General features: G+C 43.6%; 1 protein-coding gene across 6 annotated transcripts in view; it reads right to left on the reverse strand.

The window, feature by feature from the left end:
* The window catches only part of LOC119015445 (nck-associated protein 5-like), a 143,688-nt gene that overhangs the window by 23,027 nt on the left and 95,842 nt on the right, over nucleotides 1-24,819 (reverse strand). For all 6 annotated transcript variants that reach the window (XM_037091419.1, XM_037091421.1, XM_037091422.1 and 3 more), the window contains 7 exons: nucleotides 17,709-17,799; nucleotides 13,740-13,919; nucleotides 10,158-10,226; nucleotides 7,591-7,629; nucleotides 7,357-7,476; nucleotides 1,074-1,178; nucleotides 28-216 (listed from right to left, as the gene is read on the reverse strand). In XM_037091419.1, coding sequence (XP_036947314.1) covers nucleotides 28-216; nucleotides 1,074-1,178; nucleotides 7,357-7,476; nucleotides 7,591-7,629; nucleotides 10,158-10,226; nucleotides 13,740-13,919; nucleotides 17,709-17,799 — 793 coding nt within the window. The remainder of the gene's footprint in view (nucleotides 1-27; nucleotides 217-1,073; nucleotides 1,179-7,356; nucleotides 7,477-7,590; nucleotides 7,630-10,157; nucleotides 10,227-13,739; nucleotides 13,920-17,708; nucleotides 17,800-24,819) is intronic.

The following is a 24,819-nucleotide window of genomic DNA, read 5'->3' on the forward strand; positions in this document are numbered from 1 at the left end:
TCACTATAAAGTGAGGTTGGGGTTTACCATTTTCCCACAGGAGCGTCCATCGTTCCAGGTGTACGAGCCGCTGGAGAATTCGCTGCATGCACTTGACAGCGACAACTCACTACTGCTGCAGCTGCTGCGTGGGTATACAGGAGCTGGCACCGTCAGACTCAGCTGGCTCAGACACTTGGCGACAGGGAGACCAGCCTTTCCGTTCAACTGAACTTCCTACGAGACAGAAAAGAGACATGACATTATAGTGGAAAACCTCTTGCAGTATTGTTTATACGGTTATATAACGGTTTCTGAGGTGGGGAACTTGCTTTGCTTTGCTTGCCTTAGAGAGTATCTGATGTGTTAGTCGTTGGGTAGTGTTGCATACCTAATTGTTATCTCGCTGTTGATTTTGTGATGAAACATGTTTAACAAACACTTGACAGACCGATCAAATATCTTGGGAGAGTTGACTAAAATGCCGACGTGCTGCACTTTTAAAAACATCAATCCAATTTCCATGTGCAGCCGACAAAGCAAAGCAGATGTTTCGCCATTTAGCATGTCGCTGCAAATTGGAGACGTACAAATTACTTATCATTTAAAAAGTCATTGTATACGAGGTACAAAATGTTCCAGATATATTCATGTCACAGGTTCTATTTCGCTAATCTCATAATTCTCTTCTGAAAATCACCTTGGCTTCATTATTTCATTTTCTGCCTCTTCTTCCATTCATCAGGCAGCATTCTCAGGGGGTAAAGGGGTAAAAGAATGGAGCGAACTCATTTTCGGCGCTTAATGCATAATACATAAGATGACTAATGTACCACATTGTCCTATGGAGTCGCTTTTACTGACAGGCGAGTCTCAATCGATGGATTTCTGGTAATATGACAAGGATTTATTCCTATTAGTGCCAAGTGATACTGCCAGCTCTTCCTGCCGAGAGCAGAGGACGGGTCACGGCTTCAGATAGTAAGGTCTGTATTTTAATATCTTGTAATGATTTCTTGAAGGGGTTGGGGTTATACTACCTGGGCGATTCATATGTTTGAGCTAAAAAAAATAAAGTTTCCCATTAAGCTTACATTGGATGGAGACTCGGTGTTCCTGGAAAGCAAGAAGGCCTTGCTTCTCTCCGGCTCCAGGAGCAAATCGGCCGCAGATAAATCTATGATCCGAGAGTGGAGTTTCTAAAAGACAAAAGGAAGGACACACTAAAGTCAATTTTGAGTTTGAAGAAATGAAAATGAGCCTTGGTGTGTGAGATTGAAACAGCAGAATGGTTGGGTGATATTTTTTTTCATTCTCAATTTATGAATGGTTTGTGCAGCACATAATGTAAAAGTCTTCTTTTAGCACCTCATCAGTATCATTTTTATTCAAATTTCATGCATGAAATATTTCCTCAACAATAAGTGAGTCAGAAGTATCAATACCTTTTCACCTTTGTGATTCCAAATGTTTAAAAACATTCGATAGTACAGAGAGCAATGAAGATTTAAAAGCCAGATTTTCAGCCTTAAACTTCACAGATTTTAACATTATTAACACCTTCTAGGCAATTATGTTTTCACCTGTGACTGTTTGTTACCACAGTTACACAAAAACTACTGAACGAATTTCCACCACACTTGGGAGGAGGACGGTTCGCAGCCCAGAATAGACTCTGTTAACTCTCAGTGTGGATGAAGGGAAGGACGCAGGAATGTTTTCTCACTGTCTTTTACATCTATTTATGACATATTCCTTAATTTCTCATTGAAGAATCCATGCATGTTGATGGAAAAAAAATCACGTGATATTTCATCTACGAGTGAGTACAATTAAAACATCTGGATATCTGGATAAATATCAAATGTGTTGGTATGTGATCAGTGACAATTTGTTATATATATATTTTTTTCAACACCTGAAAGTAAAGAAAGGAACGCAAATAAATTGTAATCAAATAATATAAAATGTGAATTTGTTTTCCAACATTCCAAAAAGCTGTACAGTAAATGTTGAGGCTGAGCGATATTACTCAGTGTCCATCAAATTCCCTCCACCGGCGCCGCTCGGAGTCCTGATTCATCCTCCTCGCTCAAAGTCATTAATGTCATCGGCCGGAAAAAAACTAATGTGAATAGGAAATAATTGCATCAGGGAGTAAGGGATTCCTTTGATTTTTTCCTTTTTTTTCTTATTCATACGCTCGACTGCAGTCTCTTCTGTTATTTAACTCTTGCGCTTAAGAGGGACGGATACAAAACCAAATACATTTCCACGCATTAATCTCGGAACTTAATTACACCGAGGTTCCCTGCGCTCAAATTAACTTAAACTGGAAATATGCTGAAACAAAACACTTGATCTCAGGCAGCATTTCCTGCCAAGGGTAAAACTAATGCTCACTCGGGGAGTATATGTATATACATATGTGTGTGTTTCTGCGCTCTGATATATTTCGGCCTAATACCATTAAAAAAGTGCTCTTCTACCTGCAGTGGGAGGACATCTATCAGGAAAATTGCATGTTATAAAAGTGAAAGTCACCTTCAACAAATGGAGACTGAGCTTTTAAAACTAAACTTGCCATAAACATTTTAAAATAAAGATTCATCCTCACTTTTATTGTGCTCCATAAAACTCTCTGCCCAGCAGTTTCTATTGACTTTTTCTGTGCTGTGAAAGATTTCAAACGGCTCCTAATGATACCAGAACTTAACTGCTTCTTTTGTCTCTTAAGAACAAACAACCTGCATCACGTCGCCTGTGGCCAAAACACAGTCGTCCCACGTTTTCTTTTTTTCTTTTTTGTGTACCTCTTCGACTTTCAGCAAAACAACCACAAGAAAAGCTTCTTCTTGCATTAGTGTGAGCTTGTGAATAAGCTTTCAAAGAGACTGGCTTTTTCACCTTTTCTGACTAGGTGGTAATGATGCCATGGAAACAGATCCGTGCGCACTTTCAGCACAGAAATAAGGAAAAGTATTCTGAACTATTTTTAGGATCCATGCAACATAAAGCACAACATCCCTCCTTGCTTTGATTTGACTGTTTAACTGCAGATGGTTTTCTTACTTTTGAATGTTTTGAACTCGCATAGAAATGTGAGGCTGGACGACTGCTTTGCTCAAGGCACCAGATGGCTTGTCATCCCACCCTCAAAGTCATGAAATTGAAATTGGTGCAGCTCTGATGCCGCAGCGCCCGAGCAGCCTTCCCCGCTGTCCACGAGGGGATGGGAGTGGCTGAGGTGTCACGGGAGGCTCTGATCTTATCGTAGGGTGCTCGATTTCACCTCCTCAGCATCCTCATCAAGGATTCAGTCAATAGTGTCACGGGGTCGTGGGCGAAGATATGCAAAGGAAACTGTAGATGACGACGCCGTGTGTACAGTTCTTGAACTTTTTTGAGGTTCAAGGCCAAGATGTTCTTGCAAAATACCAATTAATGCATGCAAATCTGACCTTAGTTAACATCTGATTACCTTAACCTATTCCAAATCCTAGCCCAAGGTAGATTCAAAGCTGTTGTTGAGTACGGGCATGGTTCGGGCTGATAAGATGATTTTTTTTTTTTTTGGCCAGAAGCTCTGTAAGTGCTTCCGTCACTGATCTATAGGGGAACGGAAACACTGAAATATTAATATATTTTGTTTTTCTTGCTTGAATTTTTAATGCAAAAATATGACCTGTAACTGCCCCTATTAGCTGGAAAACACAATGGGTCCATATCATATAGTCTTACATGGTCCAGGCTCAAATTTAATGACAATATTACTGAAAATACACATTTACTACTTTGTTTTTCTGAGGATATATTCAGGCATCTGGCAAAAACTAATCATTGTTCTCTATTTGCATATTAACTCTCACTTTGTGCTTCTGAAATAGGCTCACTCGCTGGCTGTTGTAAGCTCTAGGAAGGACATAGAAGCTCCGACATGCTAAAATGAGCTTCAATCAACCGGCAGCCACCTCAGGATCTCCTGTGTTGAGGGATAATGGTGTTACTGAGACAGCTGTTTGTTTTGTTGATGCGCCGCCCTGATGTGGTTTTACCTTAACATGGTTTACATGAATAGAACCATGATAATCAAAGCTTTGTAACGATGCACGGCACGTCTACACTTCACTTGAGGCGTTTCCCTATTTGCCAAGCAGACTCTTCACCCTGGAAGCCGAAGGAAGAAGTTTCATGTGTCACACTGACGGGAAAAAAAAACAAAAAAACGGAGCCTTCTTGCTTTTGTGCTTCTTGTTTTTGCCTTGACAGTGGTCATATTTCAAGATAATGAATATCGGCCCAGAATAGCCGCAATAGGCAGCCTCCAAACATATACATCAGTATTGGCACCCGCTGTCAGAAACCCCACCGGGTTGAGCAGTGCAGCGACACACAAACACACAAACAACAGCAGGTAGACAAACCGTCAGGGAGGACAGACAGACTCCCACATGCTCATAAACTCGTGATCTATACGTCGGTCTCATAACAAAGGCTTTTCCCAAAGCAGGAAATGAAAGTCAGCCATAATACGACAGGAATCGGGTGAGAAATATGGCCTTCTACTTATAAAAAAGCAGCCGTTTAGCATCTCAGAAGCTCCACTCTGCAAATGTCACAATTGAAATTAATTTACCACCGTCCCCGAAAAGTGGCATCATTTGTTTAAATTTGCGAGGGGAAACTTTTAGCTGATGGCAGCAGCCCATTTGACTACACGCAGTACAAAAATTGCACGAGCCGTAATGAGATCATGGCGCTCATGCTGTGTCCTTCCTGAGATCGCTCAGCATTCGTCCCAGACAGTAATGGGCCACTCAATTGCCACTTGCCTGTCATACTTGATAAGCAGCATAAGTGGATGGGACTACACACCAGCTATTTCCCCTTGGCTTGCCACATAGTTTGAGAAAACAACCGTCATTTTCTTCCAATTTTTCTTTCCGATCTGGCTGAAGGCGCTGAAGGTGTAGTCGCCATCAGAAGCGTGATGGTTCTTTATCAGAGAAACTCAAGAGGCCCACTGGGAACCGGAGCACGCTTAATTACTGATAAGCAAAAAGGTCCAGCAGAGCTGGATGTGAAACTGTACACTCATGTGGGTGATTAAGTCTCCCGCTGTTTGAGCCTCGAGGAGGTTCAACAGAAATGAACACTCACACTTGTTATTTTCATATTTTAGTAAGAAATTCTGCTGGGACGGTTTAGTCAGTGGGATGTGAAAACTTAAACTGTTAGTGTGTTTGGTTTCTAATGTGTGAGGAGACATAATTTAGTAAAGGGAGAAAAACAATACACATATCACATTCAGTCTCAATGATAGATACTTCATTACTTCATGACACATAATGCTACTGAACGATTCTTGTTTGTTTATAGGTGAATGTGATCTGTGCATAAAAATACACATTAATAATCGTTATTTTTCCAGCATTGCTAGTATAGCTAGCTCGTGGTGGTAGCTTCATGTAATTATCACGTACACTGGAAAGTAATATTGACTATATCTCTATTAGTTTAATAAATATGTTGTTTATTGGTTTTTAATACACATATTCTTTTATTTGTCAGCTACATAGTTAGCTAGTTAGCTAAATTGATAAATGTCTTTATGATGTATGCTACTGTTTTTTGTTTGATGGTTTAATTGTTAACAAGTTAGTTAGATTGTTTGTTAGCAAAGTAGTTAGCTCAGTAGCTTGATAGCTAGATAGAGAGACAGATAAAACAACAATATAACTGAATTGCATGTTGCCAGAAGTTCGAGCCCCCTGTGACGAGGATGAATAAATTTGTTTTTTTAGCAGCTCATCCCACAGACGACTACAGCTCATAATGGATGCACAAAACATCCGGAGCAGCAGTTGATCACATTATGACTAATTCTCACACTGAATCACCAGTTGACGGTGAGAATGACATCATTAAGTGATGAGGAGACATCCAAGTCATTTTTTTTTTCCAGAGGGGGGAAAACCTTCATTTTTAAAAGCATGTTTACTGTTCAGGTACACACACACGCACACACACACACACACACACACACACACACAGCCACACAGCCTGGAGTCAACACCAAATCACCTGATATAATATAATCGGAGCAGTTTGTTTTCAGCTGATTCTTATGAAAGGAAAAACACATTACACTGAGTCTGGCCCTTAATTCGCATCTCCGGCTAGATTGCACCTCTTGGTCCCCACAGTGGTATCATCAATATCCCTCTTCAAGCCTTTTATATTGCAGGCTCACTTGACAATGTTCCTGCCGGTCCAATAATGGCACTGAAAGTAGCCTGAACCTGACAGAGATCTTTACAACACACCCACAGCCATATCATTTCTCTTCCCTCCATCTTTTTTTCTTCCTTACTGCATTTATCCACCACTTTTGCCTCTTCTCATTCTGCCCTTAGTTTTTCACTTCTACCTCCTCGTCGTCTCAGCGCCCGTCGCTTCACAGCTATCTCATCTTTCCCCGTTTTTCGTCCTTCCCTTCTTATCTCCCCTTGCTTGCCTCCTCTCTTTTCATGCTCCTCTCCTCCCGTCTGGATGGACTGACAGCTCCCCTTTCCCCTCCTCCTTTCTCTCCTGGCAGCTTGCTATTTTCATATTGACAGCGAGGAGTCCCTGCGGCAATTTGCACAATTATGTGAAACCCTACTTTCCAAAACTGACCTTATTGCCTCGCAATGCTTATATCATTGTTGACAATAGACGTGTAAAGCATACAGCAGGCTGGTCTGTCTGCCTCATGATTACGCCTGGAAAAGAAAAAAAAAATCTCTCTGGAATGCACACACAGACATCTTTCAGTAAATTGGTGTTTTCTAAGGGACAAAAAGATGAACTGAGGCAATTTTCGGCCACTCCACATGAGAGAATGTCGAGTTTGTGGAGAGTGTAAGTACAGTGCTCATCGTCTGATGGTTACAGAGGAGAGACAAGATGGCTGCTTGTTTAAATCCTCAGTTTCGGTTAGATGTGAAGGAGAAAAGTCATCTTTTCATGCAGCAGATTATGGTTCTAGTGCTTCAAACATCTCCCAGATACCAACTTTATGCCAACGTGAACCAAGATTTAAGCCAAAAATCCTCCTGGTTAGGTGACGTTCTGTCACCAAAAACATGACTGGGAGAATGTGGAAATCTAAAGGTTTGGGGTTCAGGTTGCTGGAGCGAGTGAGTGTCTTCGTTGCATTAAACTCCACACGGTAGTAAGATGCTAAGTGCCAGCCGATACCACGACCATGACCCTCCGAGTTCTGAAGGCTGTATTTCTGACATACAGTACTTCTGTTATTCCCCGAGAGAATCTCCTCGCCTCGCTGAGGTCGGTCGCAGCTTCCAGGTGTGAGCATCTGAGTGGGCGGCGTACCTGTAGAAGCAGGTCCGAGGCGGGCTTGATCCGCTGCTGGAACAAAACACTCAGCGCCCGATTCTGCTGCTCGAGGTCGAACACTCGAGTCCGCAGCTTCAGACATTCCTCCCTCAGATCCTGCGGGTGGGAAGCAACATGAGAGTGTGTCAGGAACATGCACGCCTGTGTGTCGAAAATCTTATAAATGCAAGATTTCACAGGTTGGATAGAAGTCGTCAGAAACAGACAAACCTTCTGCGTGAGAAGCGCCTGCACAACTTGATTGGCAACCTAAATGAGAAAGAGAGAAAGAACAAGGTGTCACTGAAGGTAATTTGGCTATTTTAGCAGAGCGATAAGGTCTTCTTGATCTCGTGTGACCCTCACAGGCCCCTGTAGACCTCTTTTATGCTGCTAATGCTGCACTTCCTCACCCAATTTACACATACGAGGAGATAATACGAGCTCAACTGCGCAAAATAGCTCAATATATTCCTTAAAGAGTCCCTTGTATACTTGTCCAAGTCTCTTTTAATGTTGAACACTCTCTTCCTAATGGTGGTATCGACAGCACCGGGCTGAAGCAGAGGTTTTGGTCTCACAGCGGCTAACACTCCAGACCACAACGCCGACGGAGAAGCGGCTCCGATTACCACTCATTGATTGCTCATTAATACCTTGTGAGGCCACATCGACTCCTTCTGAGTGCTCTCGCTCTAGTTTATTGAATGCGGAGAGACTGGCAGTAAATATGGTGAAATGGAACCGCGACTCCTCAGAAGAAGATCTCTTGTAAAATGGCCGAGCGATCAAACAAAACCTGGGCAGGCTCTGACACAAGTAATTAAACTACAAACGAGCCCGACAACACAGTAAAATCCAGCCAGGCAGCCGGTGCAACATAAAAAAAAAATATGATCCCTTCTGTTGCTTAGCAAACTTTAGGCTTTTGGCTGTTGTTTTTGTGCCGGCGTCGGAGGGGCACACATCATCAAAACAGGATCATTACCAAACCCTCGCTTCACAAAAGTCAACCTCATAGGGGAAACAGTTGACAAGTAAACACAACAAAGCCGAGTTGCGCCATTTTAATGAGGGCAGGGAAGCAGAATGGAGGCGAACTTTAACACTCTAACATCTCCTCCGTCTCTCTCCCTCCTTTCCCTCATTCATCCCCCCCCTCCTTCTCGTGCCCGTCTTCCCTGCCCTCCAGCACATCTGCTCAGCCTGTTGGTTCCAGGACAAATTGGGCAACTTGTCCCTGCTGGACACACTTCCGCCTGCAGCAGCTCTTCCCCTCTTCTTCGCCTCCCTCTCCTCCCTCCTGGAGTGATTCAGCAGGCAGGGCACAGCCGAGAGCCGGGCTGGTTTATTCCCCTCATGTGGCTCCCTGAACAGCACTTATCAAGCTCTCACAAATAACCAGAGGGCACACAAGTGCCATTGTTATGTAAACCGTTACTTCAGCAACACCAGTTCACATCAGGTTGAGGATATTTAACAGCCCCGACTGTTTATGACAAAATGAATGCAGAATGATAAAATGCATTTGAATGTAGGTATGAAGACACATCCTGTCTGCCATCGCTGCTTTTATACGAGCATCAACAAAAGACCTCCTGACATTAAGACTCCGAATCGTACACGAGCACTCATGTTTTAAAAAAGCATCCTGGTCGCCAAAGAAGTTTTAACGTGAATCAGACTTTAATGAGCTGAATCTTGGTTTAGCGTAGCCCACGTGCTTTACTAAACTGAGAGATGAGAGATTCCTAATTAATCATTTATAGATGTGAATCACTTCCTCTCACCTGTAATTATATTTATTGTTCTAAATTGTTTTAAGGATGCAGTTTCCAGATTTTCACTATTTAACACTTTATACTATGATCCTTGTAGTAAGCTTTATACAACCGGTGATAAGGCCCTTAAGTAGCTTATTAGCATGAACAAAGCTAATAATAGCATAAGAAACATGTTATTATAAGCTGTAGGGGGTTTGAGGGTGGACCGGGGGGGATGCCATCTTCTCCACTGCCCTAATATCACTTATACGGTCCTAAGCTATCTGAACTCGGACCTGTAACTGATTAAATGAAGGGTAGAGAAAGAAAGTCGAGGTTTGTTTATTGTTATTTTACAACACCAGGGCTGCAAAAGTGTCTCACAGCCTGAAGCTGCTGTCGTCTGCTGATATGGCGCCAGATACTTCTGTTTTATTGTGAATTATTACATTTAGACAGATCATTTCTATTCAAACCACTGCAGCTTTTCTTTTCTGGCAAGTTTATTCTCCTATCATTAACAATTGTATGGTGTTATTAATGTTAATAAGGACCTTCGGACTTATAAAAGCCTCACTACAAGGACCTCAATATAAAACATTTTGTGAAACTTGGCAGCTCACACATAAACTATCCTAATGAGTAACACCCCTTCAGCTTGAAAGTTAAATACATGATTTGATTACAGGGTGAACTGTCCCTTTAAATATACACAAATAAACCAGGGGCCAGGCAACAAGTGGTGGGGGGGCACAACAATCTTATCCCCGGGCCATTAAAGACATTAATCCGGCCATGCTTTTAAAATGAAGTTCAGGTAAACCTCTGAGAAAACACAATGTTCTTTTGCAGGACCTCATTAAAACCTTAATCTTAAACTCGACAACAGTACACATTCTGGTTGCATGAGTTGAAAACAAACTCAACAAACAAACTCTCTGAGTTTTCAAGGTAAGTAAAACACCCGGCGAGTCGAGCGGCGCCCTTGTACGCGCTCCCCGGAGTGAGGCGAGATAAACAAGGTCCAGAACTCACCTCATCCAGACAGCGCTCGTACTGCTCCCTCTGGCTCTCGTTCTCCGAGGCCAAGGCAGAGTTCCGCTCCTGCAAAGAACACACAGACACACACTCGGCGTTAGTGCTGCACGAACCCCTCGCAGTGACTTCGGTTTACATTCGGAGACGGAGGCAGCAATCAAAGCCGAGCCGAGAGCAGAGAGGAGACTCCACAAAGGTCATATGTCAGCGCTGAACCAGGAAGGCCGATATAAATTTACAAAGAACCACAAAGAGAAAGGTCAAGAGGACGGGAGTTATGATGCTGAACTTTGGGGCGGCAGCAGCTAGCCATTTGGAGTTCGGACCTAATAAGAATATCTCCTTCACTTGCCAAGCGATGAGGCCGGGCCCTATTGATCTCTGGGAGTTTCCAATTTGTCAGAGGCAGGCAGCATATTAGGAGCTGTCAGTCGGCCTCGCTTCTCTCGCCCTCTGCCCTTTAGTAGAAACTACCAATCCCTTGATGAAAACATGGGAAACATAATTACAACCCAAAACATTCCAATCATGCCATCTACCGAGAAACACGGACTAATTAAAGCCTGGACGAAGACGATCTGGGTTATGGGTGCAAATGTAATGAACGACTAATTAAAGAAAGCTCTCTTATTGTGGAGTTCCTACCATTAGACATGTCAATTACCGTTATGTATAATTAAAACTTCCCACGGACCATATTCCTCTCATGAATTGGATGAAAAAATCTATTTTTCTTGCAGGGCAGCAACTGAAAAGGCATCACTTTTTAATATGTGCTGATTCAGTCGGCGCTTCACCGACACAACGGCTCTTCTTCTCTCAGAGAAGTAGCGATATTAAGTTACCAGACGAAACTTAAGTGGTACTTTGTTACCTCAACCCTGACATCGGTTTCATTGCTGCGTTATTGTTCAGTGACACACAAGCCTTTAAATGATTTTCATTTCCTTTTCTTTTTTTTACCATTTCCAGCACTTTTTTCTTGGATCATCATCCTTTGAGTAGAGTCCTTGAAATAAATTGCATATTTATTAAGTTCGGTGCAGTAATAATGTGATGGATTAAGTCTTTAGTTTACTGTAAAAGACTTAACAGCAAAAAGAATTGCAGGGTAGGGAAACGTTAATGAGAAACCTTAAAAACGTCTTTATTGGTATCCAGACTTGAATGTAAACACAAACTGTATCATAAACCTTTGAGCTGCTCTCTGATATCTGCTGAGACTCGCTGTAAAATAGGTTTGGCCTGTCACTGGGAAATTGAAGGTGAAGATGATGAACAGCTGATGAAAGCGGCTGGTCAAGATATTGATTTTAAACCCGCCCACTCAAACATGCTATTGTATTCTGAGATCCTGCAGAGTATCGTCTGAACTGGTGTACGACATCCCTGTTCGGAACAGGAACAGTGAAAGGGGAACTGAATAACAAAGTAATTACTTTCTTGTTGTTGAAAGCTGCTTAACGTCCAGTTGAAAATTGCGACTAAAATTATAACCGGTTTGCCGTCTACCGTCTTCCTGTATAGATGTGAATGCAGCAGTTAAGCTACATCACTCATTTTTACAAAGGAAATATCAAAATGTATCAAACATCTAGTTGTCTGCTCACCCAAAAACATCTGGTTCTCTACCCGTCCCATTTTCTTCATAAACAAGCTGCTGCTATTTTGTCTGTCGATGGTGCTGCTCGGGTAGCACGATGTGGGTTTATCCGAGCTTTGTGATGGAAAACAATGCCTGGGCAGATCGAGAGTGTAGTATAGGGGCTAGTAAACCGAAAGAAAATTATCTAAAAGAGACTAAGATATGCTGTAAGCTAAGGGAGGCTGAAGAGAAGGGTGTAAAAATGTTGAAAAAAATAGACTTTCGAGGTACAACTGCAATAGAAACCTACAATTTTACAATATGTACTTCAAATGATACACAAGGGTTAACTTCCTGTGACTCAATCAGAGCCGCAGATTTATCACGTTGCCCCTTTGATCCCCTTTGGACACACAGGTAATATTAGCAACTTATGTTCTCATCACTGAACAAGTAAGATGAGCGGTGAGCATTTCTCCCACAGTCTGGCTGTATTCATTTAAGCCCCAGTTACAGACCACAGTGCGTGCCTGCCAAGTTAATGAACAGTATCAGTTGAGCTGGAGAAATAAGAGCCGGGCAGTGCTTACTTAGTGTCAGTGAAGCTTATTCACGACGCAGGGCTGTGATGTATTGCCTCTGCTTTGTTCTTGCTGCTTCGTCCGGCGGTGCATCCATCACCGGCGCGGCAGAACGGAATAAAATGGCAGATAACTTTTGATAAAGCCATTTAAAATGTAATGTTTAGCCGATGTGCTTCATCAGAGGGATCGCCGGGACAGGTTGACCATACTTCCTGCCAGTCTCGGAAGATAACTTACAGCGGAGGAGCAACAGGCAATTACCTGCCACTTTGCTGTAATTAGGGTCTAGTTTCTATCAGGGAGGGTTTAATGTAACTTTGGCAAAGAAAGACAGAATACTCCTGTTTTCTTTTTTTTATATTTGTCCTCTGAAAGACTTTAGTCCCTTGCTGGACAGCCTCTTGAATTCTGGCATTATATGCGTTGTCATCAACCTCTCTGAGAAAAGAATCATCGATCAGCTGCAACACTGAAACAGAAGTGAAGTGAATAACATCTTCACTCACCTTCACCCACCTAAGAGCCATTGTTGACAAAGGACAGCTGCCATGGCAACAGCTGTCCTTGATGGCAGTGGCCCCTCTAGTAGGACACTAAGCCCTGACACACTAGAAAAACTGCTCAGGAACGGACCGAGGAACGTGACAACGAGCCCGACATGTTGACCTGGTCTCCAGTTGCCCCAGATCCCAATCTAACTGAGCATCCGTGGGGCGTGCCAGGACAAATACTACCCATGGAGGCCCAATCTTGCAAGCCACAGGTCTCAAAGGATCTGGTCTTGGCGCTTTGTCCTGCTGGACAAAGTCAAGGGGCATCCATGTGAATGTCAGGACCCAAGGTTGTGGCTGATTTTTGCAAAGAGGCCTTGAGACGAGGCAAAGACCTTCCAACACATCAACATCAAGACCGAGGAGTCACTCAGGAGTGAGTATGTGAGACATGTGGCCTAATTCAATTAAATCTGAGTGCATTAATTGCTGAAGAGATCTGAGAGGATGTGTCCAGTGGCTTAAGTAAAAAAAAAAAAAAGAAGAAGAAGAAGAAAAAACAATAATCATGGATCACTGTTGCTGCACTCGGTTGTTGCTTGAGGCTCGTGGCGGAGTGCAGCTCAAATCCCTGAGCGCAGAGGAAAACAAACCGAAGCCGGAGTAAAGCCTGAGGCCCCCGCGGCGGCTCTCATAGGATGACTCTGCTCTCCGAACGAAGAAGGCTGGAGAATTTGATGAGCTGTCATGCTTTCAGACACAAGCGAGCAAGGACTCTGACAACTGGCAGACAGGCTGGCCACAGAGGATAGCCAGGGGTGGCTGGAAGTGTGGATGGAGAGGCAGGAGTGGAGAGGAACAAAGCAGAAAAGACAGAAGGAAAGAAAACAAAGCAGCATGAAAGAAAAGAAGTTGTTACCTCCAAGGCCTTGAGGCGATCCAGAAGGGTCTTGGTTTTGTCTTTGTCCTCTTCTGCTTGGCTGGCATCAGGATCGGCGTTCGGTGGCGGCCCGGTGTCTGGCTCCGTCTGAGTCGCCGGCGGGGAGCCGTTCTCTTCGGGGCCATCGTGCTGCTTCTGCACTTCCTCAGAGAGTTTATCCTGTCGCACAGACAATGAGACGAGGTTAGAGGGAGATAGAGGAGGAGAAAGGAAGGGGAAATTTTGGCACGTAAACACCCGAGCAGATGGGAAGAACGCGCTCGAATATGAGGTATGACAAATGTTTTGGGGCAGGACGGAAACCGTGAAAGACAAGAATCAGGGGGAAGGAGAAAGTGAGAGGAGAGAGACGTAAGGGGAGAGGATCAGATGGGCAGACGGGACAACCGGGATGCAGCCTCGACAACAGAGCCCCAAAACATCCCCTAATCCCTAATCATGTTTCGCTTGCTTTCCAAAGACTGGCAGTGACCTTGAGGGCTCTCATCTCGTCTTTATCTGGATCCTACTCCATCTCTCTCCCTCTCTGCCTCCTTTGAAGGTCTCTCTCAGTCTCTCTGCCAGTTATCTTTCCAACCGTCTCTTGTTCTCTTGTGATATTTTTTTTTGTTGTCTTCCTGCCACGTGAGATAATTAACTACTAGTAATAATTAGCTCCTCATTAGGCACTGTCTGGTTAGCACCAAACAGCAAAAAGCAACAACAATGAACTCTCCGTCACGCTCATGAGATTATTCATCTTTTTCAAGTAATCTTTGAAGCATCAAAGTATGTACCTTCTCATTGAATATCTATTCACCGCACCAACATGTAGTTAATTAATCTTCTGAGCTGGAACAATTGATAATTTATGATTTTTTTTTAAGCTAAAATGCCAAACATTTACTTGCTCCAGCTACTCAAACGAGAAGATTTGCTGTTTTTCTGAAGCAATATCAGACAAAAGAGTGTGCTTCACATTCGTTATTGGCAAAAATGTAAATGAGAGAAAAAAAAATGTCTTGAAATATTGGAAGCAAATTGAAGCAATTTGCTCACAAAATATTTTTTTTTTTGCTGGATTTATCTCTAGAAAAAGGAAAGCAATCCAGTAACAAACAGGGAAAAGACAAAGGCTAGAGAAAAGACAGGGGAGGAAAGAACAAATTTGAGTCACAAAACCATATTTTCCGTATTTCCTGCCCCGTAAACTATCTTGCAACGCCCTCAGCTTTATCTCACGGCCCCTTCAAGGAATCCTGACCATCTCTGGACTGAAGAGATAACTAGTACAACAAACACATTTCTCATCCTCTTAAATGTCAAATGCAGGAAATATAACAAACATTTCTCCCAGCTGGACTGTGTTATTCCACTCTAACAAAACAGCTATTATTGCTCCCTGTTTCTGTAGACACAGTCCAACTGAATTTGACATACGTTGTGAACGACCCTGTTATTATAGTGAGATCACCGTGCGCACACATTACATTTGTCACTCCTGACTGAGCTTTGACAGATACTAGACGAACCTGAGGATACCTATGGTTAATGTACTGGACGTAGTTGAGGTGAGCAGCACTAATGGATTGGCTGCATCTTTTAAATATCCAAATGCAGCTGAGAACGGCTATTTCTCAGGAATTAAAGGGAATTAAAAAAAACAATGTCCTTCAGAGCAGCTTGATCAAATCTCCTCCAAACATTTATTAGGTTTTCAATCTTGCTTGATTCCATCAGACAATTGTCTTGGATGCAATACTTTAACGTCACGGTTCGAAATGTGCCTCTTCTTTGCCTGGCGCTAGCCTGTGCAGTCTGCAAGGCTTCGCTTCGAGAGACTGCTCATCAGACGGCGTTAAAGGGCTCGGTAATAATCTCTACGGAGAGAGTCTGGAGTGGGAGAGGGGAGGGAACCTTGTCCCTCACGCTGCCCTTTAAAGTTATTGAGTTTGTCGGCTGAATACACAGAATACGGCTGCAGCAGGAGCACATCACTGCGTAGGAATGGAGGATGTTCGGTAATACAGCGACTGAGGGATATCATAATAACCCTCCAAGTTTGCTCCCCTTGGCAATGTTCGTCCACTGCTGAACACAGGAGGCGAGTATGTCCAGAGTGATAAATACGAGCTTTACAACTGAGAAGAAATACCCTCCTTCACTGTATGTTGTTTCCATGAGTTGTGTAATTATCTAATGCCTCTGTTCCACATGGCTCTGTGTGCATGCACATAACCCAGAGTTTATTAATTCCCCTGGGAAGCGATCTGAAGACGCCACTTTTATCTTGTTTTATCCTGTCTTCTCTTATTTTCTGTCACTGCTGGTCTCTGAGTGTTATCAAACATAACGTCACCTTTCATGTTTTTCCAACAATTGACAAAAAATGTTTTAGACGCAGATAAAAAGCCGCTGGAAAGTTTCAGTCATTTTCACTGTGGTGTCGAATTAGCTAGGACTGAAGACAGGTGTGAATATTTACTGTACGTAACCACTTCCTCTTCCTCTTTGTATCACCCTGTTTCTCTCAACATAATCCATTTTTGTTGTTGAACCCTCGAGAGGGATTACTCTGTGTGCGCAGATAACATTATTTGCATTTTGACACATTGTATTAGTTTCACAGAGACCTCACGAGTCATATTTTAATTTTTACAGCTTCTGCAACTCCAGACAATTTGCATATCTGTCTATTATCATGTTTCACAGTCTTCTCGTACTCACTGGAAAGTAAGCCGTAAAGAAACTGACATTTAATCTCAGAGTGCTCGTTTTTTTTTATTATTTTATATTCTCCACCCTTTTTATTTTTTCGGCATCTATTTCCGTCTTTTATTCCCTGTGATGAACTCGTGTAGTCATTTATACAGACTCTCTTTATTGCACACTTGCAGAATTACTGATGCCCTTTCCGTCTCCCCCCCGCCGAGGCATCTTGCTCTTGTTTCAGCTGCTGGGTGCTGAAGACAATGAAACCCTCGCTGATTAACGGGCTGCCAAAGTTATCACGCGCTTTGAAAAGGAAGTGCAACAACAGATCCTCTGCAAATTTTTGAAGTGTTTCCACAAAGTCTACAAAGGAATTCATCGAACACGGTGGGAAGCAAAAGAGCTCCTCTCAGTAAAAAAAACATCACACTGATGGTAAACAGACTGAGGCAACAGCATGTCAGCGCTTCAACACCATGTAAACATCTCGAGCGCCAAATTGTGAAGTGCGACCCCGGAGGTGACCCTGCGCTTCGGAAATATGTGGTATTGCTTTTTCTTTTTCTGCCCCTCCGCTCAATCCCAGCGGCCATTTTTTTTCAGTTATGTAACAGGGACGGCAAGGAACACTTTCACCTTGGTGCAGTCTGGCTTTATTTCTGCACTGTGGATCTGTAACTATCGCTACAAGAAGATTATCGGGATGTTATCAGAGAGCATACGGAAACAACTGTCGTCTGTCATAATTAAATAACTTTTTGACTGATTCTTTGCCTTTTCTCATGACATTCCCTGACATTTTCATCACATTAGCTGTGTTTCCATTGATGTATTTTGAAGTATCACATTGGAAAATGTAAAAAAAAAAAAAAAAAAGAAAAAAAAAAGATTTTTTGGCTTGTCTGAGGGGGTTTTCTGCTTCTGCTTGATGGGAGATGAGAACACTTTTCCACAGGAGAAGAAAAAGTGGAAGGTATTTCCGACGATGCTGCCTTTCCAGATATTCCCATAACACACCAACAAATCCCTGAAGAACTCCTTTTGTCATTCCTGCTTAGATGATAACTACTTTTGATTCTTGTTCTTCTCTTTTTTAGGTTCACTGGCAGTAGGGAAATAACTGGTTTTGATTCGCAACCTCTGTGTCTTCATCTCTGTTTATCACAGCCTTGGTAACCCTAATTTGATTTTCGACTCTCCCCTGCGACGTTCTCCTCAAATCTTCTTGAGTCAAACCCTCATGGGATGTTAGTCTACCTTGTAGGCCTTCATGATGTCCACCGTGTCCACGGCAGTCTGCTCCAGGACGCTCTGATTCTGCAGCAGCGACCGCACCGTCTCTTCCATCCTGCACACACAAAACATATCACGGTGAATTCAACATGAAAAATGGAGGTCAAGGGTGAACAAAACAACAATCATTGTGGCATTTTTCTGTTGGACTTGATCTTTTCTGTTTGGTATTCTGCTCATGCTAATTAGCAAATAAGTGGTCTCAACTCTTTTTCTGCTTTTGGCTTGATGTGCATTTTATGAGCAGCTATGGAAAAATCTAAGCTCGCCAGAACTGCCCTCAAACAGAGATGTGCGATGGCGATTGGGGTGCTTTGTCCTCGTTTTAATCATCGTAACCACAATCATGATCATTCCCCTGAAACGAGTTCTGAAGCTCAACCAAACCAAGACTTAACCACAGAGTTGGACAAACAACGTCATTCGTCATTGAGTTAGGAGAGCAAGTCTTCAGATAATAAAAATAAATCTTTGTACTATCCTAAAGAAACCAGAACATTGTTTCTTTAAAGTCTTTGCTGTTTAGCCTGCAGCAGTTAAAAGGAGCCAGAGCTCCTCAGGCACGTCGCTCCGAGGTGTAGTAACCCTGAAGCCAAGGTCCAAACGTGCCTTGGTTTTAATCTCAACTGTTGAACAGCCAAAATGAACCCAGAACCCACAAGGTGATATCAGGTTAAAATGTCTAAAATGAGGCGATGCCAGAGCCATCAGCTGCTCCTAAGTGACGACTCGACTCGAAGGTACCACTGTAAACACCTGAAATGAGATCCATTTTCAAGCTGTTTTACACTTTTATGAGATGTTTGTTGTTTGAAATGGATCATTGCGTCCCTCAATTGTGATTTTTTTCACGCTTTTCCATCAGCATGCACACACAAAAACAAACACAAATTGTCCCCACATTGGAAATGAAAAAGAGAACTGGTGCCAGAGACACAAGATGGATGAGTGGTATTCTTTTGGACCGAATCCCAAATTCAGCTCAGGGGGAAAAAAAACAAAAACACTTTTTTCGTCAAATGACTAGATTGGGTACAAAATGTGCAAACACGGTACTTACTGACTTATTGTGTGTGATTTTGTGGGCGTGTGTGTGCGACCCGCCGCATGTGTTTCAGATGATGGCTTGAATTAAGTGCAATCACAGCAGCAAACAGCCAGCGAGCGACCTTGACCTTCAGGGCCCCGGTCTGCTCGAAACAATCTTCTGTTTTTGTGCCGCAAACACTGCAAGCTGCATGCAAAACAGGTGCCAAAGAGTGCGGGCGAAAAATGCCTCCACCGATTTCCATCTGAATGAGAGCCACATGCCATCTTTATCCAACGAGCTGCAGGGAGAACTTTGACCCCGACACGTATTCCCTTTAAGGCCACTGCAGCGCCCAGATGAGCTGCGTAAGATGATCTCAGGCCCGTGTAACGGAAATGATGAGATAAAAGTGACACTCGGGAGCAAGCAGTGGATGGAAAGTGACAGACAGGCAGCGTTAGAGAGGAGAAATCTTGACAAAAGAAGGGCTCTGACAGCGTCAGGTGGGAATCATCTGACAGTCCTCCGTCACTGGTTTCACTCACAGAACAAAAGAAACCCTTATGTAACAAATCATGGTTTAAAACAGTAATTTCAGTGGGATTCACACGGTCTGTCTTACACCAATTTGCATTTTGAATAATATCGCTTGAGGCTACAGGGGTTGTGCAATAGCTAGACCGTGTTCTTCTTTGCTACAGTTATATACTTTATGTTTTTTATGTTATTTATTTCCTGTTATTACAACGATGGAGGCAGCTATGTGTGCAGTTTTGAACCTGCACACTAGCCAGTTAGCTTAGCTCAGCTTAGCATAAAGCATCTGTGAAGCTCATTAAATCAACATCTTGTATCTTGTTTGTTTAATCCTTTTAAAAAAAAAGGAAAAAAAAGATGCAAATACAAAGTTTTTAGCCGTTATTTAATGATTTTGTGTTATTTTCATGGTGCATAAAATATCTGACTTGTAGAAAACACATTTTTCAGCGTCTGAATGAAAGAATTTGACTTTTATACAAACTCTGGTGTGCTTAAGTTTCCTACATGCTTTGTTATATAATAACGACCCGGTCTCTCTCGACCCCTGGCTGGTGTACGGCAGCGGGTGAGAATGAGCGCAGGCAGGGCAGCAGAGGACGGTGCTAGCCACACCATCTGTCCAGGCTGAGCTATAAAGCCGGCTGTAATCAGGCCAGTAGCTGCTGACTGAACAGTCCTCGAGGCAGGCAGGCAGGCAGGCGGGCGGGCAGGCGGGCTGGTGGCAGATTGCTCCAGTTCCTGCTTTAAATGCTGGCCTTAATCAGCACAACCTATAGAGCAAAGAGGACGTGACAGAGACAGCTTTGGAGTCCGGAGACGCTGACACCGGGTCAAGGACTCGCAGACAGGCATGATCAGCATGGCAAGCAGGGGCGGTTGTTGGTCTGAGGGGGATTTTGGGAAGGTGACCACCTACAGACAGACACAGTGTGTGTGTGCTTCTTGTGTGTTAGCATGACACTCAGGATCACAGAGCTGAGCATCTAATTATATGAAAATTCAAACTCAAAACAATACTAACAATAGGGAGCAGGTCACCACCAGAGTAACTGCTGCCAGTTATAGCAGCCCTTAGCTAGTTAGCTCAGTTAGCTGTGCAGCTAGCAGTCAGGACTGGTTACTGGCACAGGAGTTTAGGACAAAAACAGTTTTAGTTAAAGTTCATTTTTGAACGTTTTCTCTTTAAGTTAGATATAACTCGTCTTATCTCTGATTCTGTTGCCCACAAACATACCATGTACTTCCAATATATACATAATCTGTCTAGTCATTTCTTTTTTTTATTTTTATGCAAATGTTGCGGTTATAAAACTAAACCTGAAATGAGAAAATAGCAGAATTATCATTAGGCGAAGCCAACAGATGGAGTAGAAATTATTCTAACGTGAGATGAATGAAAACGTGCCAAATGAGCCCGGCAAGCAATCAATGTAAAATTAAACGAATGGTGTCAGCGTTTGCTTTTTTTTGTAGCCGTACATGCATAACTTCCCAGAGAAAGCTTCTCAGCATTCTCACTGCGACTGCAAAGACCTCAACGACCTTCACATTATGCACTTTGATGCCTCGGCCTGCCAGCTTCCTCGAGTCGGGAGCGGGAGGGGTGGAGGGAAGGATCTGGATGTGGTGCCACAGCTGAGGCCATTCACCTGAAAGAAACCCTTTGTGTTTGCCTTTCAAAGTTTCCTGTCGGTGAAGGCACAGATGTGCTGCATCTCACCGGACGGACTCTTAACTGAAGGACTTTGAAGTTTAGAGGTGGTGCTGAGGGACAAACAAAGTCAGTCCATCTGGAAGTAAGATTTATTCTATTCTGGACTCCCTGTCTTTATACTGTACGGAGTATTTTTAGACCATCAGGAAACCTTCAAGCACAAGACTGAGGAATGCAACGTGCTTCTTCCTCTGAAGTGAAGTCTTAAACACTAGATTGGGCCCAAACTACTAGTTATCGTCTAATTTTCTTTGCCGACTCGTGCAGAGCCGCGACACAAATAAGAAAGCTTTGGACAATTACCCAGCAGTAATCACTATCGATGTTGCTCTGATTACAAACACCAACAAAAACGCTTGTAATGCTTCTTAACAGAACTTCTCTTCAATCAGAGCAGCAGTGATTCATCCGAAAAAAGTGGAGCTCATTATGAAGAAATGTGACTCCAAAAGTATATTTAAATAATTAAATGTATGTTTCCAAAGCAGTAAATCCTGCCCGGGAGGAGTGTCCGGCAGAAAACATCTCATGAAATAAACGGCGTAATTTGTCATTACTGTAAATTCAGCCTGTTTATACGTGAGAGAGAGTTTGCTAAATGCTGATGATGGATGGAATATAACTCCCAGATGACAGGGCATTACTTTACATAAAAAAACACAGTCCTGCTCCGTGTGATAGTGCGATTAATCTCAAAGTGCTCGCCAACGACCTATTGAAAACATCACCATGGGAGAGGAAAGGACGAATGTGTGTGTTTTGAAGGGGCGTCTGTGGAGGCGCAAGCAAATTCTGACTCCGCTGACCCTCGAGCCGCGCCAGCTGAATTTCAAACGCGGCGTTCGTCAGCAGTCCAGGAAATACAATTAAGGGTCCAATCAATTTTCAGCCTAAGGTCTGACGATCCTCAGGCCAACACACACACACACACACACACACACACACACCCTCTTCTCCCTCACACATGATCGCGGCGCTGTCAAGGGCTTTGATGAGCAGGCGAGCCGCAGAGGTGAACAAACTGATGCATCATCAGAACACGCCGGGGCAATTAGAGGTGAAATGTGCCGCGTCGCCTCACGCTGGCAAACTTGCGGTTTACACATGAAAAACTTCCTCGATCTTCCTCTTCTTCAGCTGTCAAAAGGCACAATGACACCGAGACTTCAAACGATGGAGCGTTTTATTCAAGAAGTCTTTCTATTCATTGAAACTCTGGTGGCTTTACACAGCCCTAACCTTCAGTGACAAATTCCTTCACACACCTGAAAATGATCAAAGGACTCTGAACCTCTCTGAGAAGCTGACACAAACTTACCCCATCTTGAGTTTCTCTTCATTCTTTACGCCGCCGTTCCTCCGGAAAAAAGCCAGAAACACAGCGCAGACATCCCTGAGCTCCATATGCAGAGACATCCGAACGCACACCCACCACCTCCCTTCTCTCCCGGCGCAATAACGTGACCCAGACACTATCACTGCAATGTGGGTCTCCGAGCTAAAATAGGCCATGCAGTCATCATATAAGCCTGAGTGAGTTTCGTTCAATCGACGGACAGCACGGTCAGTCCCGCGGCCGGGTTACCGAGTCAGCCTCGCAGCAGATCTCCTGTTCTCATTTTTCCTCTTGCCTTGTCTCCAGTGTGTCATTATCCAACACTGGCCCTGTGCAAAGACACTGATCTGGCAGGCAAAGACTTTCCCATATGTCCCACGTTAAGCCCTCTCTGAGGGAGAAGAGCCCCCGCTGAGACGCAAGCAGGCCGGTAGCATCGGATCAGAAGGGAATCAGGGATGGACGGGCAGGGATGAGGCACGACTAAAGACAGGGATCCCCCTGTTTTGTCAGCCAGCATGTGTGTGCGCGTGTGTGGTGATTAAGAGGCTTTGGCTTCACCAAAATCAACACCTTCCATGCTAGGAGCAGCTAACACTGAGGCAGCATGCCAGGACCAGAGATTTCTCATATCTCGAGCTCGTTGTTCGAACTTCTTCTCCTCAAATGTGCTACTTATCATTAGATGCTTGTGTGTTTATTTTAGTAATCGCTCTCCTGCCAACGGCCGCCTGCGTCGTTGCATGTTTCACAGCTCGGACCAAGCAGGAGTTGTTAATCCCTCCTGCCACGATCGGATATTTGGGCTGCCAGCATTCCTTGGCAGAAGCAAATTAGCTTGCTTTCAAAATTTTGCATTCTTCTTCTGTTTTATCATAGAAACAAATCTTGATACTCAAGAACAACATCATAAAACCCATGGAAACTTTGGCGTCAGCCACATAAAACACAGTTTTAACATCCAGTAGGAAGATGAGAGTGAAAGAACTGGACGAAAACAAACATCTTGACACAGTGTGAGAGATCAGCTGAGATGCTTCAGCGTTTCTCTGTCTTGTCTCGGCACACACTCTCACTTTATCAGCACTGTCAGAGCCTCAGGTTGACCGAGACCCCCTAATCAGATTTGACCGGTGAGCGATTGGAAAATCCCACAGCTGTTGAAGTGATCGGGAGAACAATCACCTGGTTGTGCGACTGAATCGAGGGCAGCGGGGCAACTCGTGTGACCGCTGCAATCGACCCCAGCAATCGCCTTACACGAGGCCTTGCAGAACTGTCCGTTTTGGCCCGAGAATATTCCATTCTTCTTCTCTGAATCACTTATGTACGCCCACCGGATGATTGCCTAGCTTAACCTAATGCTAAGCCACTCTTATCCTCTTAGGGCTGTTTTGCAGAAAACATGCAAGGAGACCCTTTCTTAGACGTGACCCAGATGAAGGCGAGGGAAGTGAACTGGACGCCTTTGGTGAAAGGTTTGGTCGGGTTTAGAGCCGTGCGGACAGTTAAAAGTCACGCACATCAGTCATGCATGTTACAGCGGGGTAGCATTACAAAGGGTCTCGCCCTTCTGACCGCTGGCTCTCGCTGGCAACCTTTTCACCTTATCAACAAGAGACACATGCCACTGAGAAAGAGATCAAGAGGCCAAAGTGTTTAGCATGCCCTGGAAGTCATATTTCATTCAAATATTTGTCGGCCTACTGCTGTGAGGACAATCATTTTCAAAGCTGCAAATATTAGAAATGCATTAAAACAGGAAAACTCTCGTGTTCAATCTGCTTCTTTTTCTTTTTTTTTCAGGATCACCCAAAAGATTTACCAGAAAATCCAACTGGGTGCAATCGAGGACTAGTCCGTAAAGAGCGTAAATTAAAAGAGAGACATACGGAGGGAGCCAGATTTAGGTTGCTTCCTCTTTCATCCCTCCAGCCGTACATTTGGAAGGATTTAGAGTGCAAAATTCACGACGGCTGTCCCACATGTTCAAACCCCTGGCTGAAAGGAAGCAGTTTTGCAATGAGGAAGCCATTGGTGCTCAAAAAAAGGATCTCGCTGTGGAGTCTTTCCTTGTGTCTCCCCAGTGGGTTACGAGGCATGTGTGTTCCACATGTGAGGCAGAGATAGAGACCGAGGAAGACATCCCGGTGGGAAAACCTCAGTCATGATGACAGCTAAGGTTTTTACCTACACCGGGAGACTCGGCGGCTCCGAACATGGGGTCATTTGGGAACTGGGAAGACGGTGTAGGAAGTTGATAAGATAGAGAGTTGGTGATACAGAAGCTTAAACTTGATTTTGATACCTAAGTACATCTAATATCAAATACTTTGACATTTTACTTAAGAAGTATTCATGCGGCTGACATTCTAGTTCGCCGGGGTAATATTTTAACACAATATCTTTACTCAAGTATGACTTTTAGTTACCTTTTACAACTCTGTCTCCAAGT

This window comes from Acanthopagrus latus, chromosome 24, assembly GCF_904848185.1.
Source record: "Acanthopagrus latus isolate v.2019 chromosome 24, fAcaLat1.1, whole genome shotgun sequence".
Taxonomy (NCBI): domain Eukaryota; kingdom Metazoa; phylum Chordata; class Actinopteri; order Spariformes; family Sparidae; genus Acanthopagrus; species Acanthopagrus latus.